The sequence below is a fragment of the Antedon mediterranea genome, chromosome 8 (assembly GCF_964355755.1).
Source record: "Antedon mediterranea chromosome 8, ecAntMedi1.1, whole genome shotgun sequence".
Taxonomy (NCBI): Eukaryota; Metazoa; Echinodermata; class Crinoidea; order Comatulida; family Antedonidae; genus Antedon; species Antedon mediterranea.
Window position 1 is genome coordinate 14,053,933 of NC_092677.1, and position 18,540 is coordinate 14,072,472.

Here is an 18,540-nt window from a genome sequence, read left to right on the forward strand (position 1 = left end):
TTAATCTCAGTCTACATTAAAGAGTTTTTGTTTGTTTGGCGAATTCAACCAAAATTCCCAAATCAATTATGTATTATAAGAAATCTTATTTTTTACTAGTTCAATGTAAAGACCTGTGCAATATTTTTTAGACAAATGCAAACACTTTTGGCTGGCAAATTTGATAGGCCTACGGTAACTAGTCCTAGGCATACACCATCTATTAGATACACTATCATTATTATCACGCATAACGTAAAAGCAAAAACGACTCGTTTTGTGTTGATTTCCTTTTATTTCAATAAACAATGGCCTCCGGCCCATTTCACATATATAAATAAAATATATATTATTTTCGGACATACAGGTTCTTCATTTTTCATAAGCTTCATATAAGTAGGCCTAAGTCGCAACATTTTTTCCTAATGTTTTTATAAAATGGAAAGTAAAAAATAAAAGTGTATTCACCTTCTAAACTTAATTGATCACAAAACATACATATTTTAGACTCACCGTTAATTTTTAAATGTCGCCTCTTTTCAATCAACAGATTAAGATAATCTAAAGTATAATAAATGTCCTATACTTAAATCATAAACATAAGATTCGTAAAAACTGTCAAATTTAATAATTTTGTAAAAATCGAGACCTACATTATTACTATTTTTTTTCATTTGATTTCTGCAATGCAACATTCCTAATTCTAATGCGAAAATAGTACAGTATTCGTGTTATTAAAGCAATCCTAACAACAGGATTCTGAGCTGCGTTAGATCAAGGTTTTATCTGTGGTTGCGAAACGATCAGTTGCACGCCCCCTAAGAATAATACGTAGGCCTACTTGATACTGTAACCGCAACTAGTATGAATTTGTAGCAGCCAATCATAAGATCAAAGCATCATATTGTTAGACTGCCTTAGTTTTATCTCCAAACCTAAGCACAACAAGTAAAAAACAATAAATAGTGTATTCATACTTTAATAACAACTGCAACCTGTTAACAAACCATCAAACACCGGCTCTCGGCTTATTCTACGGAAAATGTATTATACATGACGCTCAAAGCGCTTCGATATTATGTATATACTTTAAATATTTAGAAATCAATCACGCATAACTACTAATTACAACATCTCGTATCTAATATAAATTTTAGAAGAAAGTAATAGCAACTTTATTTCGAAGCGGATACAACACAGATTGGTGTTTCTCACAAGGCCAATTTAGCTTACTTGAACTTGTTTACAAATGTTATCATTTACTATGATTCAAAACTATTTACAAAAAAGGCACATAACTGACACAATTTCAAAATATGAAAAAACAGAAATTCAAAGTATACAGTATCGTATCTCATTTGGTTATATGTACCATGTCCCACATAACTGGCTTAGCCTATATATTTTGCCAGTTCTGCGGTACATTTCATTTTGAAACCTAAGCTGCAATGACGAGATCTAATAAGATCGAAACAGTACTGTCTGCAGATCGGATATTACGCTCCTCCTCTTGTTCATGCATACCTTACATGAGTCCATTGACAATACCCAATAGTTCTTCTAATGATGTGTGTTTCTGCCTTCTTTTTAAAGTTGTAAGTAATATTGGATCAGTAAACAGTTGTGAAATATCGTAGTTTAAATGTTGTTGCAATGTTGGCGGTCTTTTGTTTGGGTCTCTAAATTAAAATTTCTGCTCTGCTATCAGAAAGTTTCTGATAATTTCATCTGAAAATAATTGGCAAACAACCCCACAATTTTGAAAAGTTGCAAAAATACGTTTTATAATTTATCATTGATTCTGTTTTGAATTCATAACATCTTGATTGCTGTAGAAGACTGGCCAAATCTTTCAAATAAAACAAATTGAAGAATAAAATTAATTAATATATAACTATTTTCCTTTATTAAAAAAAACACCCACAGGATCCTGTAAGTTCTATTGGAAACAGAGTTAGTTAATCCTATAGTATTATTGCTGAGCAGTTCATATCTAATTTAATTACTGTACAACCAAAAGAATGTTCGTAAGTATCTTACCCTCTGTAATTAATTCATGGTGTGAAAATTTAATGGCAAACCCGTAGTATGTTTCTGAGAGTAAGAAAACAATAACGAAAACAACAACCAGTAGTAAATCTACAAAGAAATAAAAGTAGATTCAAGATTCAAGATTCAAGATTCAAGAAATTTTATTTGTCCATAAAAATGGAAATTCACTTTGCTTGGTAGATTAAAACAACAATATTGCAACAATTTAAAAACGTGCAGTATTATAACAGATTAAAAATACAAGATAAAAAGTTAAAAATACTGTTAACAAGGCCAACAGCCATTAAGTCGCGTGCTACAATGCATAGTGATACCGGACCGACAGACAAACAGACCGACAGACAGACAGACAGACCGACAGACAGACGGACCGACCGACATAGTGAACTATACTGACCGAAATTACTGAACATGTTTAAAAATGTTGAAATGTTTAAAAACATTTATATTTTTTTAATTTACACGTGCGTAGCCTGTCACTTTTGACGTGCTCGTATAACGTAATTTCGAGTTGAAAAGTAAGTCAAGAAAACAGAAATCGGGCAAGAAGAGTGCGCAATAACATTTAACGCGCAGTGCGCGCGCAAAAATCTGCGCACTCATGGCAATTTTGTAAACGCTTAAAATTGCCTGAAACGTACTCTTATTTCATCGAAAATAAATTTTGAAAATTTTAAGCGCGCTTACGCATGCGTTACATGCGCTACGCACGTAATTGTATTGCCACATGATGATTTATGCCCTGAAATTTATGAGTACCAAATTTTATTTAATTGTGATTCATGGTTGTTAAGATATGATTACAAACGTGATTTCGTTAAATCGTGCGTAGACCGCGTAATTTTTTATTGCGCACCGTGAAAACATAACCACATCGATTCCTGGCCATAAGGAATATTCTGTGAAAAATTGACTTAGCTAGATTAAACTGATATCAAGATAAGGTCATAAAGCGATAAAACGCATAGTGATACCGGACCGACAGACAGACAGACAGACAGACAGACAGACCGACAGACCGACCGACCGACAGACAGACCGACAGACAGACCGACAGACAGACCGACAGACAGACAGACAGACAGACAGACCGACAGACAGACAGACAGACAGACAGACAGACAGACAGACAGACAGACAGACAGACAGACAGACAGACAGACAGACAGACAGACAGACAGACAGACAGACAGACAGACAGACAGACAGACAGACAGACAGACAGACAGACAGACAGACAGACAGACAGACAGACCGACCGACCGACATAGTGAACTATAGAGTCGCTTCCACGCGACTAAAAATGTGAAACTATTAAAAATTGCATTAACTTCTTACATTAGAATTAAAAATATGAATGCTATTTACAACGAAGGATTTTCTAGTTCTACAAAGATTTGCTTTTGGAGGTCGTAGCCTAATGCCTGATCTATTTAAGTTATAACAGTAATGTAACGGATGAGTGGGGTCTTTCATAATATTGTTTACTTTTTTTTAAATACTCTTTCATAGATAAATGAACAAGGCGTTAGATCAGCTTTAATAATACGTTGTGCAATTTTACGTGGTCTCTCAATATTTTTCTTATCATTTTCAGTAAAGTTACCATAAAAACATCCAATGCTAAAAGATAAAATACTTTGAATAATACTTTGATAAAATAGAATTAAAATAGTGTTATCAACTCTAATTTGCTTGAGTTTTCTGAGAAAGTAGAGCCTTTGAGATGCCTTCTTGGAAATCATGAGAGAGTTTGACTCCCATTTTAATTTGTTGTCAATTATAGTACCTAAGTATTTGTATTGGGTTACTCTTTCAACCTCGGTTTCTTTAATAGTTATTACATTATGTTCAACTGCGGTTTTACGAAACTCAATTATCATCTCTTTGGTTTTAGTAATATTAAGTATTAAGTTCATATCCTCACACCAATTAACAAATCTTCCAACTTCATTAGCAAATTCATTTACATTATGCTTACTATCGCAAAGAAAACCACTAATTACAGTATCGTCAGCGTATTTTACAATATTGCAATCTTTACTTAAAATATTAAAACTACTAGTAATTATGATGAGCAAGTTATATATTAATATTGAGCGATGTTAATACAATGCACTAACCATTCATACTTACTAGTTAGAATTGCTTTAGGTTTACATATACGATTTCTTCAATTTGAACTGGGGTTTCTAAAAAATAAATAATTTTCAAATACCAGTTGGGCCTCATGACACTGCCACGTAATAATCACAATACTTCCATGATTAAAAAATACAGATTTATACCTGTATTTAATTAAGTCAACGATGGTATTTTTGTAAGAGGATCAAATGCAAAATGTTATTGATAATAAATCATATATTGTATGTGAAAAGAGAAGTATATTATTAGATAGATAAATATTCTACTGGTCTAAAATATTGATTAACCTACTTGTTGCTATATAATTGTTGTTGTTATTACCAATGGAATCGGACCTTTGTTGTTCCGCTACCTCAACAAAAGGCGTACATTTGTAAATAAACAAATAACATATTTTGTAAATACATTCACATTTCTGTTTTTTATGTATCATATGATGATACTATATTTTGGTTTTAAAAAACAAATATAAACTAATGGATGGAACACGGTAGTACGTAACTTAGCTTTATATTATCAAACAACTGTTGATGCATACTTTTATTTAGGATCAACTTTAACTTCTGATTGCTAATTAGCGAAAAGCTCGGACGAGTTCGAATTTGAGGGGAAAAGGTCATAACTAACAAAAAACTATTTTACTGCCTAGTTTTTATCAGATTCTCACCAAACTTAGCTCATCATATAATTGTGGTTAAATTTTGAAGGTTAAGGGTCAAAGATCAAGGTCCACCCAAAAAAATAAATAAATAAAAAATAATATAAAAAAAAAACTTTAGCGGGACTTCAACCAGCGATCTCAACTGTAAGAGGCTGGATACGGTACATAACCATTCACCAAACTCTCATCCACAACTTTGTAGTGTGCAGTTAGCCTTTACACTTAGAACTAATAAAAATATATATATATATATATATTTTCCGGGGAAATTTTATGTAGGGTAATTTTAATTTAAAGTAGGCGGAGGTTTGTCCTCTCGGTGTACCATCAAATCTTATAATATTATATAAACAAATCTAATACAACTAACTTGGCAATACACTAGATGATTTGACTAGGTGATCAGCTTCTGGATCTGCAAAATAAAAAACAAAACCCTTAAATATCGAACGTACAGTAGTATCTGTTTTCGTTCATTCTATGCAACATATGGAAAATGATGCAGTGTTAAATCACACTTCTTGAATGTTATTAAATGGAAATATTATTATCATTGGTTTGAACGTACCCATCAATATCCTTTTTGCACTTGCATTCAACTGAATGGCAAATGTTTCCAATTTCATCTGTGTGTTTAATTTAAGTTCTTTCTCCAGATAAAATACTAAATCCCATTTATTTTTAAATTCATGTGAAACCAATCCATTGAACGCAATCAAGTTGTGCAAGTCACCCTTCGTGATTTCAAACATAGCTCATGATAAAGGTTTTTTACGATTTGAATTGAAGACAAGCTTGCCTCCTCACACGGACCGGTGTCGTCATATTGTTTACATACGGTACGTCTTGATATTTCTTTACACTGGTTATTGCTTTGGCATTTTCTGACACGCCTGCAATTTCTGACATTATTTCGACATCATTGTAAGCGATTTTGCCTCGAACTTTAAGTTCATTAAATAAATTCATTCCTGTGTGGCGTTCATTTCACAATACACCAATCGGTAGGTGATCATGTAGAAGAAATCTCCTGTCGTTTAACCCCCTGGATAAGCGTTGCTGAATTCTTGACAAAAGTCTCTAAGTCTATCATCGGCATCAGCCGTTGTGTTACTGTAAAAGAAAATAAATAAATACTCTAAAATTGCGTTTTGCATATTAATCTTTCATGTAGGCCTAATAAGCAAGGTACTATATTTTACGATTATTATTTTATTGCAAACATAATGCATCTTGTAATGCCGCAGGAATATGCATATTCTCTATTGAGCTGAGGTTATGTTGTCTCCGTAAAATAATAAATAAATAAACCGAGTCCTTAACATCCTTTAACCTTTGACTCGAAAAATGAAAGTATTCTTTTTTAATACACAAAAAAAAAGAGAATACCGAAGAGAATGATTATAAAAAAAATGTTAATTTAATCTATAAAAATAGATGTGTTATAAAACAAAAAGTAAAATGTTTAATCGGAAAGAATAATTCCATTCGCTGCAAGCCTACAACTTGGCTTCTCTAGGTAAATTTTTTAAATTATAACAATAATCTCCCCCATTATTTATAGTTTTTGCGTGTGCAGTCGTTATCATACCATGAATTGGAGGAACTCCGACCCAGAGCAGAATTCATGGCAGTTGTAATAGTTAAATTAAATTTAAAAATTAAGTCAATGTAATTCTACAATCCAACCTGTGCTATAACGTTGGAGAAAATTGATACTTTTGGAGGCGCTCGCCTCGTCTGAAATTGTCAATTTTTACCACACACCCCAATTCCCCAGCACAGATCGTCATAATAATATTATTATTTATATTAATAATTATGCAGTATTTAAATAAAGCATCTTTGCTTCGGCTGTTTTTAACCTCTCGCTACGGCCTTGGGATATACTGTTCTTAAACAACAAATCATTTGTTGTTTGCATTAATATTATGTTATTATTCCTACCTTTTATCTTTCATTTTGTTCTTGCCTCTTTCCGTCGTCCAAAATACTCACTGTTAGAAAAGATCATGTAGGTCTATCAGAGTCACAATTCTGTAACAAATCAACTTAACTGCGATTTATAATAATGGAATAATGGGACCCTATAGTTGAAAGTATTTAATGCCTGTAGGCATAATCGTGTGCTATAGGAAATCTAATGAAATAATATATTTCATTTGCTATGGTCTAAAAGTAGTTTGAATCCGTTTAAATCATAATCACATCACACTGAGAACCAATCGAGATCAAAAGTATTTGTGTTATGCTCGATTTTAGAAGATAAAGTAAAAGATTAACAAATTATTAAAATTGAGCAAAGATTTCCTTGCACAATTTCAAATTACACAATGTTGTGCAGATTCGCGCAACGGAAAAATTGTTGCGCTACGGTATTTCAAATCGCGCATAATATTTTACATTCGCTTAAAGATTATACCATACATAAACAGCCTAACTTAAACTCAGTAAACAAGTTTAATAGTATCATACCAACTTCAATTAAATTCTTATTCAATTAAAAAATTGACATGTGCCTTGTATAAATTGGAAAATTTACCTGGTACCGTTTAGCCTAATCAAAATTCAGTTTGTTTCTTTACAGCAACACTCTAAGCAGAAATGTTGGTGTGTCCTACTATTTCTCACAGTACACATACTGTAATATTTGTATATCATATCTAACAACGTCCTGATTTCGTATTACATACGTTATGCTCCAATGCAATTTAATAAAAAGATGTTTGGCAATAGGACCGTCTATTCATAATAGTACAAAGAGACTGTTAAATAACTCAAGTCAGCCATATTATATCCAAACCGTAAAAAGAGACATTGTAAAACCTAACTTAGAGGCATGCTAGTGTAGCATTTTAAAAAATGGTGGCTTATAGAGATTCGTTTTTATCCGTTTCTCTGTTGAACACTATGTAGAAATAAATATCTTGGAAATGTATCCCATTTCTGAGATCACAGAGTTTTCCATATAGATCCATGAACTGTATAATTGAAACGATATGTGTAATAGAAAAAATTCGTATGATTAATGTGATGGAATACTTGACGGTTGTTAATATTACCTTACCAAATCCTTAGTGAATACAAATAATTACGGTTAGGCCTATGATGTTTTAAACTGGATTGTTGCGGTAATCCACATATTCAGTTCTCAAAGAGTTTCTCGACGTTTCGATCAATATATACTTTGATGGTCCTGAGGACCAATATGATATAGTGCACATTGTAAGGCTGTGGTTTAGTGATTTTTCGAAATCGGATATTCAGAGTTAGGTTTCATGTTCGGAAACACAAATTGGTGCATAGATTCCCGTTGTTGGTTGCCGGTACCGGATGAATACCCGCATGCAAAATTTTTTGATTTCTGCAATGCAACATCCCTATTTTTTGTGAGAAAATATTAAGTATGTTAGATTAAAATATTAATCTAACAACAGAATGCTGAGCTCCGTTAGATCAAAGGTTGTATCTGTGGTTGCGACACGATCAGAGAATAATGTGTAACCGCAACTATAGTATGAATTTGTAGCAGCCAATCATAAGGACTGAGCATAATGTTGTTGGAAAGTCTTAGCTTTATTCCATCTCCTAATTTAAGCACAACAAGTAAAAAATAACGACAACTAGTTAAACTTCATTCTTAGGCCTACTTTAATAAACAACAAACACCTGAACATACGCCGATCAGTCGGTCTTTTCTATGAAAATGTGCATAATTACTAACCTCAACACGTACCGGTATCTAATATAAATTTTAGATGTGTAACTGTATTTCGAAGTCGATACAACACAAGATTGATGTTTTCACATGGCCGTTTTAGCTGACTTAAAGGTGGGCTCAGGAAATAAATAAATCTCTAATCTTTTACTTGTAATATTGTCTTATGAGATTGTAATTGGCAAAATGAATGTGAATGCCCAATGTAAGAACAAGGCTGTCAAACTTTGCCCGGCTAGGTAATTAGTAAAGGATAGGCGATTGTGTGTGTGAACCATCTTCAGATGACTTGTATTAAATAACTATACAATAAAACATAGAAATGAATGCTATTTGACCAATATTTACATTAGTATAATAGCCTTTTTTCATGAAATTATCTCATTTTACAGGAAAATTGATTGTGGCCCAATTTTCAAATAGCTTAAAATACATACACATTATACATTTTTTTACAATATATTTGCTACCCTACAACTTTATTTAAGACATAGTATGATAATGATACTATATGTACTTACTGTACGTATTATATTGTTGTGACTAACGTGTACGTACTAGATAATAATTTGTATAGGCCTATTATTTGTATTGTGTTTTCTCTGAGGATTTGTACTTACTAGTAACAATGCATATTGTTTTTAATTCTAACAAATTTTAAAACTTTTTCTCAATAGATTAAGTTTAATTTATTTTCAGTATAAGTATAGGCCTATCTTTAATATGAACATACATGTCTAACACTAAGATATTAGATATTATTATAATTAAGCGATTAAGTTGATCTTACTTTTAGTTTATATATCAATTTATCCATCCCATTTATCATATTATTTTTGTTATAAATTGCTATTTTAATTTAATATTTTCATTTCATTTCATAGTAACATTTATATACATAGTATTAACCTTAAATTTGGAAATAATTTATATTATAATAAAAATGTTAGTAGCTAGTAAATTAATTGATAGGTCTACTAAGCCTAGCACTATTCCATCTAGCAAATTTAAAAAGCTTTGTAGTGTTTGGCTGATATATCTAATCTAAACAAGAACAACACTTACAGGGCGCAGGGTATCAGTTTCCGTAGGCCTACATGTGCATCAATATCTGAAAGGTTATTTAATTGAATAACAATATATTTGGACTGAAGATAATTTGCATCATATATCTTCAACGTATTTAATAGCGTATCAGAAAATGTGCAATACATCAATAAATAAAAACCTTCTAAAGGATAGAAGTTGATAATGTTACCTAATAATTCTCTATTAAAATAGTTTAATTTCAAAAACATTTTACTGTTTTTACATTTGGGTGGTTGATCTCTTATTTCGAGAATCTTTTTTTTTGATACAACATAATCGTCTTCCTCTCCCCGGTGAATTTGATCAATACGACATTGACGATATTCTTTTTTGTTGAAATAGAAGTTTGTTATGTTTAACCAACCGTACGTAGGTAATTTAGGTAAATGTATTTTTTCCTTTAAATGATACCTCCGCCATTCTTTTGAGATAATTTTAATAGCTGTATCACCCCATTTTTCAACTAACATAAGCAAATATAAATCGCACATTTTTTCATAACATACCGTGTCTTCTGGCGCGTGTAGTTGCATTATTATTAAAAGGTGTGCCACGAGCCTGCAAACAGTTTCAGATGATTTCTTAGTTGATTCATTTATTAATACATTTACTTTGCGTGTTACGTTTTTTGGATATTCTGTAAGTTCCTTATACAGCAATTGCAAAAGCTGTATGCAGTGTGAATTGTTGTGAGTATAAATTATTTTCAAGGAATTTCTAAAACGTTCAACTTGTACTTTCATTTCTGCGGACATGTGTTTATCTAGTGATTCCAATAACCTTTCGTTATGATCTTGGTTTACATATTGAAAAAATTTGGAAAAAGAGTAATAATTTGAAGCATTGTTCACCAACCAGTGTTTCATGATTTTGTCTGCATCCAGACCTAGAAAACTTATTGTAAAAGCTGTTGTCATATGTAAATAATTGTTTGTCCTTAATTCTTCACTTTCTTTAAAATCTAAAGTCTCAAATTGATATTTGTGGGACAAGTAAAATCCCGCTAGTGCTTCGGCCAATAACTTATGTGGATATCGGTAAGTATCCAAAAACCTATCCTGAACAATAGGGTTATCTATGTAAACAAATCCCAATTTAAGTGATAAGTCAACTAATGTTTCATTTTTTACTAGCTCTCTTAATTTCAATTTAGTAAAATGAAGTACATTTTTCTGTAGAATTGTATAACTAATATTTCCTAATATTAGAATGGAATGTTTAAATTCAGGTGGAATGTGGTCAAGTGTTTCTATCGCTTTTGTAGTACCCCTTCTGTTAATGTATTGATTTAAAATGCAACGGAAAATTTCTTTAAAAAGGTCCTGAAGATTGTTAGGAACTTTTTGTTCGTGTTCCCATATGGTACACATTTTAAGTAAAAAATATGGAAATGGCAAGAGTTCAAATATTGTTTTGTAATCACCACCCCAATCTTCTTCAAATTCCGAATTAAGTTTCAACTCTTCAATCAATGATTCACCAAGTGTATGATTTCTAATAAGTTTGAAATATTTGTTAATAAATTGTTTTATGTTTTTTTCAGTAAACCCTTGTACTTTTACATATAAATCGCAATGTTTTTTAAGTAATTTTACTGTAAACCCCGGTCGTGATGTAATGATAGCTATGCTTTCTCTCAGTTCGGTACCTTCTAATAACTTGTCTGGTCCTACGACACCATCTTCTAACTCATCTAATCCATCTAACAGCACAATTAATTCCCTGTCGTATTTCTCTATAAACATTTTTATAATGGTTTTATTTTCTGGAAAACTAGTATTTTTACTAAAAATATTTAGTGGAACTTCATCAACAATCATATCTGTAATTGTCTGACCCGCTTTGATGTCTCTGATGTTGATAAGAAATAATATTTTACCAGTAAATGTAGAATGTGAATCAGTTGCCCAGTTGTAAGATATATACTGAAGTAATGTAGTTTTACCAACTCCTCCTTCTCCTGTCATGCATACTTTACATGAGTCCATAGACTTGATAATACCCAATAGTTTCTCAAATGATGTGTGATTACAGATTTTTAGATGTGGGTATTTATCCTTCTTTAATATCTTTGGAATCAATTTTGGATCAGTAAACATTAATGAAATATTGTATTCATTTTCAAAGTGAGAGTTCCACGTCGGCGGTTTTATGTTTGGATTATGAAATTTCCTTTTCTGTTCGGCTGTTAGAAAGTTTCGGATAATTTCATCTGAAAAGGTAAATAATTGTTATTTATTATTCTCTTCTAGTTATCATTTGGCCTACTATCATTTTACAGCTGAAATACTGTAATTACAACTTCTTATATCAACACTTATAAACATGCTTATTTCAAAAATTTAATACAATCTTCATTTTCTTTGATTTGTCCAAGCCAATATCTCACTACTGTATATAAACTATCTATCTAAGAATTTCGTAATTATTATGTGATTGGGTGAAGATTGGTTTTGCCACATATACGTAAGTATGTATGTAACCATAACATTGCAATTAAAGTTTATTGTAATGTAAAATCGGCATAAATGTTCTGTGGTCAATACGAAACAAAAATGTGATGCAAATTCATTTCCCATTGTTGTGTTCCACAGGATTCCATTCTTGGTCTAATACTTGTTAATATATCTATGAAGAATGATCTCAATCCAAATGCTACAAAATATTCGCATTAGACATTACATTTGTATTTATTATGCAAATTATATGTTTTAAAATAATCTTTTTAGATTCTTTAAGATTTATTATTAATCAGAAATGTCACATAGGTATTACTGTAGACATATTGAATCTAAAAAATTTGGATTATCCAAAAATGAAAAATATAATATTATACGCTTGTAGAATGTTGTCGAGTACAGAAACTCAAAATTATTCATTTGTTATAAAAGAATGTACACAGTTTGGCCTCTTCTCATATTCTTTTATTCTAATCCATCCGTGTTTGCAATCTATATTATAAAATGAATTATTATTGTTTGTTTAATTCAAAAGGAAGTCACTCATATTGTACACGGTGTACTAACCTCTTCCAAACCATCCCCTCACCAACCCCAACTATTTTAACAATTTATTTTATCTTTTAAAATAAATCTGAAATCCGTATTGAATTTAAATTAATTACTAAACCCTTATAATTGGAAAGAACACAATTCTCTAATTACATTATTATTGTTATTAATTTTCAAATTACAATATGTATTAACATTATTAATACAATATCAAATTATTGATTATTTATTTGTCATTTTATTTGTTTAGTTATTATATTTGCCTATTATACAATATAAGTATTACATCAAGGGTTATACTGCACAAATAAGTTATTAAATTTAGTTCTTGATGTGTTTTTTGTTTTTTATTCAATACATTACCAACCCATGTTTTTTAACTCCTCATTTTTCACGATTGCCAATTATGTATCCTTCATGAAATAACGATAACTGTACTTACCTTCTGTTAGTGTTCTAGCGTCTAATTCTTCACTTTGGTCTCCTAACATATATTTATTCTTGCCAGCCACTCTGATGTTGTATAGTTTCGCTGATGACAGTTCTTTGATTGTGTACATTTGAAAATCTTTTTCATTTTTATTCTCTGATGAAATAATATTTTTTTTAAAGAAATAAAGCACACATTCTGTATCAATATCAACCAATAGCTTATTATTTATTTTACTTAATTTATGTAGACTTACTGTAATCAAACATTTCGAAATCACCAACATACTGACGCTCACTTTTATATCTAAAGCTGATGTTGTAGGCAACTAGGTCAAGACCACCGGTGTATTCAGGGTCTTCTATTCGTAGTGTGATGGAATTGAGATTTTGTTCCAACAGTGTGACTGTAGGCGCATTTGGTGGATCTATAATTCAATTAACATTTAAAAGATAAATAAAATAGAAATTAAATTAACTATACTTACAGTATGCTGTATAATAGGCAAAACAAAAATTTTGTTTATAAAAAAGACAAAATTAACAATTAAATTTAACCAAAAACCTATTGAATTCCAAACCAATAGGCCTAGGTTTGAAATATAAATAAAATTCAAAATAAATAAAATACTTATGCTGTATAATAGGTAAACAAATATATACAAAAATGAGTCTACTTATATACAAGACAAAATAAACATTTAAATTTACACTTTTTATTGACTTCCAGACCATATGTTTAGACAATATGTTAAAGATAAATAAAATACAAAATAAATAAAATACTTATGATGTATAATAGCCACAAAAAAAAAAGATTATACTTATAAAAAAGACAAAATAAACATTTTAATTTAATCAAAAACCCATTGACTTCCAGACAATAGGTTTCAGTACTTTACAATTTGTATAATTTGTCAATTCTGTCACATGTGATGATAGGCTATGCCATTATATGACTAACCAAAACATGATGCAGAGATTTCGATCATGGTTGTGCATCTGATTCTTCTTGTATCTAGAATTATGCAGTAGGCCTTCTCATAAGAATTCCGGAATATAGCATCACGTGTTTCGCGTGTATCATCTAGTATCATCAACCATAACATAACCTAACCTAACCATAAAAAAGATAAATCATTACCCCCAATAGGCCTGGCAGCAATGAAAGCGATGACAACAGCGATTAAAGCGATGACAACAGCGATTAAAGCGATGACAATAGCAACATCCAGTGCTACTGTATAAAGAAACAAATGATAATAAATATCATCACAAACCGTGTACCGTACTGTACCGAATTAATGTATACAGATGTTGTTGATTAAAAATATTAGGAAATGATAATAAAACACAAAAAAGACACACAAATATACATATGAAAAGAAATACAAAGCCAAAAATATACGTTTCTGATAGTGACACGTCCGTGGATAGGCAATTACTTACCAAGTACTGACTCAAATCATGGCTCTGTCACAGTCATGATGGCCAATAATCAATTATACTTTTGGCTTAGAAGGCATTGGTTTGTTTCTCACCTAAAATTGGTGAGGACTGTACTACCAAAGATTGTATAGCGCCGCTAAGCGGCGCTATACAATCTTTGGTAGTACCATGCGCTTAATTGTAACGAACATAGACACATTTATTTTGTTGTCAGTAGAGAATATCAAATTCAACTCAAATCGATTTTAAGCAAGAAACTCGAATATTCGATACAGAAAAGAATCGTTTATCTTCGATAAACGAATTAAGAATAATAATAAATGATAATAACAATCAAATGTAATTACATATTTTAATTATGATGAATAAAACAGAGAAATGTATTTCAATTTTTAGGCATTCGATTAACTATTAGAGCTCCATTCCTCGTGCCTTTAAAACCACAATGCAATCGATTAATATAAAAAATTGTTTGATTAGGGTTTAAAAAATCAATTAGATTTTTCTAACAAGTTTACATACCTGTTTTTTTTATTGCTGTTCTTGATAAGTTTTCAACTATATCAACTTGTTGTCCACCTGTATCTATATAGCAAGTAAAGAAACATTAGGAGGCTTTTGATTCGCGACGACCGCTTATGACCAAACTACGCTGTACCACTGGGAATGATCTCTTATTTTTTACCATTACCTTTACCATCAATTAAAGACTCTATATAATTATAGACCAAAGACCACGGTTTTCCTTCACATTTTCGCTCCAATATTAAAGACCACTTTAAGAATAAACTTAATGCATTTTTAGGGTAGTAACATCCATTGGGAATTGAAAAGAAATCAGGAAAATACACACATATGGACAGAAGGGCGAACAAACCACTTGATTACATTTACCTTTACCCTTCTTCTGAAAGTAAGAATCCATTCTGACATTTAATTTCCCCCAGAGACCTGAACGTTAAATGTGCGAATAATGTTGCAATTGTTTGAATACCTACCTAGTAATATCGTTTTTGCACCTTCATTCAACTGATTGGCAAATATATCCAACTTCATCTGTGTATCTAATTTGAGTTCTCTCTCCAGATAAAATACTAAATCCCATTTATTTTTAAATCCGTATGAACGCAGTTCGTAGAACGCAATCAATTTGTCAAAATCACCTCTCTTATTTTCAGTTATACTACACATAGCTTTATAAAGTTGTTTACGCTTTTCCTTCAAATTTGCCCAATACGGACCGAAACCATCATAATATTCATCAACGTCTTGTTTGTATCTCATTACACTGTCTTTTGCAGCAGTATTTTCTGTCAAGTCTGCAATTTCTGACATAATGTTAACATCATTGTATGCGATAAGGCCTTTTTGCCGAAGTTCTGTAAATAAATCCATTCCCAAGTAGTGTTTATTAGATAATACACTAATCGATAGGTTATCATGCAGAAGAAATCTCAATTCCCGTACTTCATCCCCAGGATAGGCATTACTGAATTCTTGAAGAAAATCTCTAAATCTATCATCATCCATTATTTTATTATTACTGTCAAAGAAAGTGTAGTGTCGTTATAAATTTTTAATTTCGCTTTATTATCTTTTATACTTCACATGCTATATAGTATACAATAGTAATTATTTCGAACATAATGCATCAATTACAATTTTAACATAATGTCTGAGAGTGCCAATGATGATTTTAGCTGCAACATATTATTTAGTACACTCTCAAGTCAATTGTGACTCACACGCGCACCTCCCTTTTATGATATGACTTTAAAATGTTATGCGACCAGACCAATACAATGATATTATACTTTATTTTGAAACATTCAAGTTGTATTGAGGTTGACTTTGTAAGCTATTTTATTTTAATTTTATTTCAACTATCTATAATTTTCTATGGAGTAATTGGTTCATTCCTCTGTGCTTCAACCGTGCCACACAAAGTTTATATGGTATGATGTATTATGTACAATACATCCTTAATGACTGATTATGTATTTTTTTAAAGGCAAACCATTACCATCGTACCACTAATGCTTATTTAATGTAGGGGCCTATCACAGGAAATACAAGAGTATAGCCTACTGCAGTTCTTAGATAAAATCAACTGGTACATGTACACAGACCTGCACAAATGCCATACACAGTTGGTGGTAATAGATGATTGACTAACTTTTGGATTAACTAACTTCTGTTTAGAATAGAATCATGATTCCGAAGCTGTCCACTGTGAGCCTCCACCATTCACTAGATTGCCTTGCTTAACCTCAGTTTAATATTTAAAGCAATTACCGTCTCTCATAATTACCATGTATAAACATCTTTTTCAATGTTTAACTTACCTGTACCTTCTTTTAATGGAAAATTGAAATTATTCATCAGACTCTCTATGCCGTATTTTCACAGCAACCTTGATCTTCGCGTACTTATGGAACAAGCCTACATTCTAAAACTTCCCTCTAAAACGGTACACTCTAATCCATGGTAGGCCTACGAACAGTACATTAATATTATTATAATATCTAGCAGCTTCTTTTGTTGTTACCTTACAAACTTACGTTGTGCTTCATTGCAATTTAATAAAAAAGATTGATGACAATAATAATAATAGTTCATTCTTATATAGCCCATAGGGCTTTCTATTGATAATAGTACAATGAAACTGTCGGTACGAAGTTACGATCTCTATTTGAACTATTAGTATTATATCCAAATTCCAAACCCTAAAGCAGTAGACATTGTAAAATGGAACTAACTGTATAGTTTACTTTACCCAAATTAAATATTATAGGATTCCAAAATAAAATGTTTCTATAAATTCGTTTTTGACGCTCTTTTACTGTAATTTTTGCTGAAATAGTCGAAGATTCTCATCATATATTAGTAGCCTACAGACGTATTCTTTTTTTTAATTGCTTAAATATAGGTAATTTTACTTTCTTTGACCAGAGATTCTGAAATAAAAGATTAATGAACCTGTAGAAACAGATCTTTCAAAAACTGACAGGCACATTTCCTTCTTGAGCTTGACTGAATAAAAACCGATGTTGATGTTTTTACTTTAGGCCTATTGCGACGTAGAATTTAGGGACTTCCCCTACCCTTCATAATATTATAATCAGAATAATTAATTAGTGTATAGAGTGGGCGTGGCAACGTGACATGACACGAGCTGAAAAAACGAAACCCCGATAGAAGACGACGTAAGAGGGCGTAAAGAGAGCGCGGGATTTTTGGAAAAGGAGGAAAACAAGTTTAATGTCAGATCTTGTTCTAGGCTAGGCCCTAGGCCTAGGCTTAGGCTAAATTGATCAAAAGTGATGGATATTCCAGAAATCCATAGATGTTTGCATGTGAGTAAAAAGCTCAATAATTAATAAATAATGTGAATTGATTATTATTCTGAAAAAATCATCAAATTAGTTAGGCCTAGCCTACTAGCTAGGGTAGCTTTATTTAATATCGCTAGAGGGCGCTGTGTATAAGGGAACCAACAATTTAAATACAAAACATGTGTCCCTCCGCGACGGGGGAATACCTATGTTTTTTTTTGTTTTTCGGCGGACTTATTGTAGTTATGCTGGAACTACTTTCGGATATGACGTCTTGAATATTTGCCAAAAAATATAAAATAACCTTTGACCGCGAAATATAATTTTTAGCGTATTTTACGATGGTAACAAGTTTTTGATCGGATTTTACTTACGGAAAACATTAAAGATTAAGTTTTTTGATCGCATCTCTGTTTTCCTTGGATTTTGAAATATAAAGGTAAGTTTGTTAGATTATTATATTCCTTAGCGCAAAAATATGAGAGAGTGCGAAAAGTGACCCTATTTAAAAATTGATTAGGCTAGGCCATTATAGAGGGCGCACTACATTTCGCCTAGGCTGATTGAGAGATTTTCCAAGGCAGGCAAAGTAAACAGATGGCGTCACCTTGTTGGCCTAGACTATTAAAGATAGTTAACTTGTCTGATTTTACTTTCTTTGTATTAAATTTA

At 31.5% G+C, this 18,540-nt stretch overlaps 2 protein-coding genes and 1 long non-coding RNA gene across 7 annotated transcripts in view; 1 reads left to right on the top strand and 2 right to left on the bottom strand.

Moving 5' to 3' along the window:
* LOC140057831 (uncharacterized) overlaps positions 1–18,540 on the top strand; it is a 60,711-nt gene that overhangs the window by 31,854 nt on the left and 10,317 nt on the right. For 2 of the 4 annotated variants that reach the window (XM_072103585.1, XM_072103586.1), the window contains exon 1: positions 17,772–17,889. In XM_072103585.1, the coding sequence (XP_071959686.1) occupies positions 17,857–17,889 (33 nt within the window). In that variant the 5' untranslated portion in view covers positions 17,772–17,856. Of the gene's footprint in view, positions 1–17,771; positions 17,890–18,191; positions 18,308–18,540 lie in introns of those variants that run through there. The other 2 variants (XM_072103587.1, XM_072103589.1) reach the window with 2 other exon arrangements.
* LOC140056663 (uncharacterized) lies at positions 261–7,496 on the bottom strand. 2 transcript variants are annotated; one of them, XR_011846799.1, is made up of 7 exons: positions 7,380–7,496; positions 6,785–6,834; positions 5,406–5,950; positions 5,208–5,252; positions 4,168–4,223; positions 2,020–2,118; positions 261–1,828 (listed from the first exon to the last, which is right to left on the bottom strand). It is a non-coding gene; the product is annotated as an uncharacterized lncRNA (long non-coding RNA). The 2 variants fall into 2 exon arrangements; XR_011846798.1 differs by having other exon boundaries at positions 6,785–6,874; positions 7,380–7,463.
* LOC140057635 (uncharacterized) lies at positions 8,488–16,063 on the bottom strand. The gene is made up of 6 exons (XM_072103352.1): positions 15,532–16,063; positions 15,056–15,118; positions 14,229–14,324; positions 13,342–13,512; positions 13,098–13,241; positions 8,488–11,856 (listed from the first exon to the last, which is right to left on the bottom strand). The coding sequence occupies exons 1-6, from the start codon at positions 16,061–16,063 to the stop codon at positions 9,617–9,619; spliced, it is 3,246 nt and encodes a 1,081-aa protein (XP_071959453.1). The 3' UTR covers positions 8,488–9,616.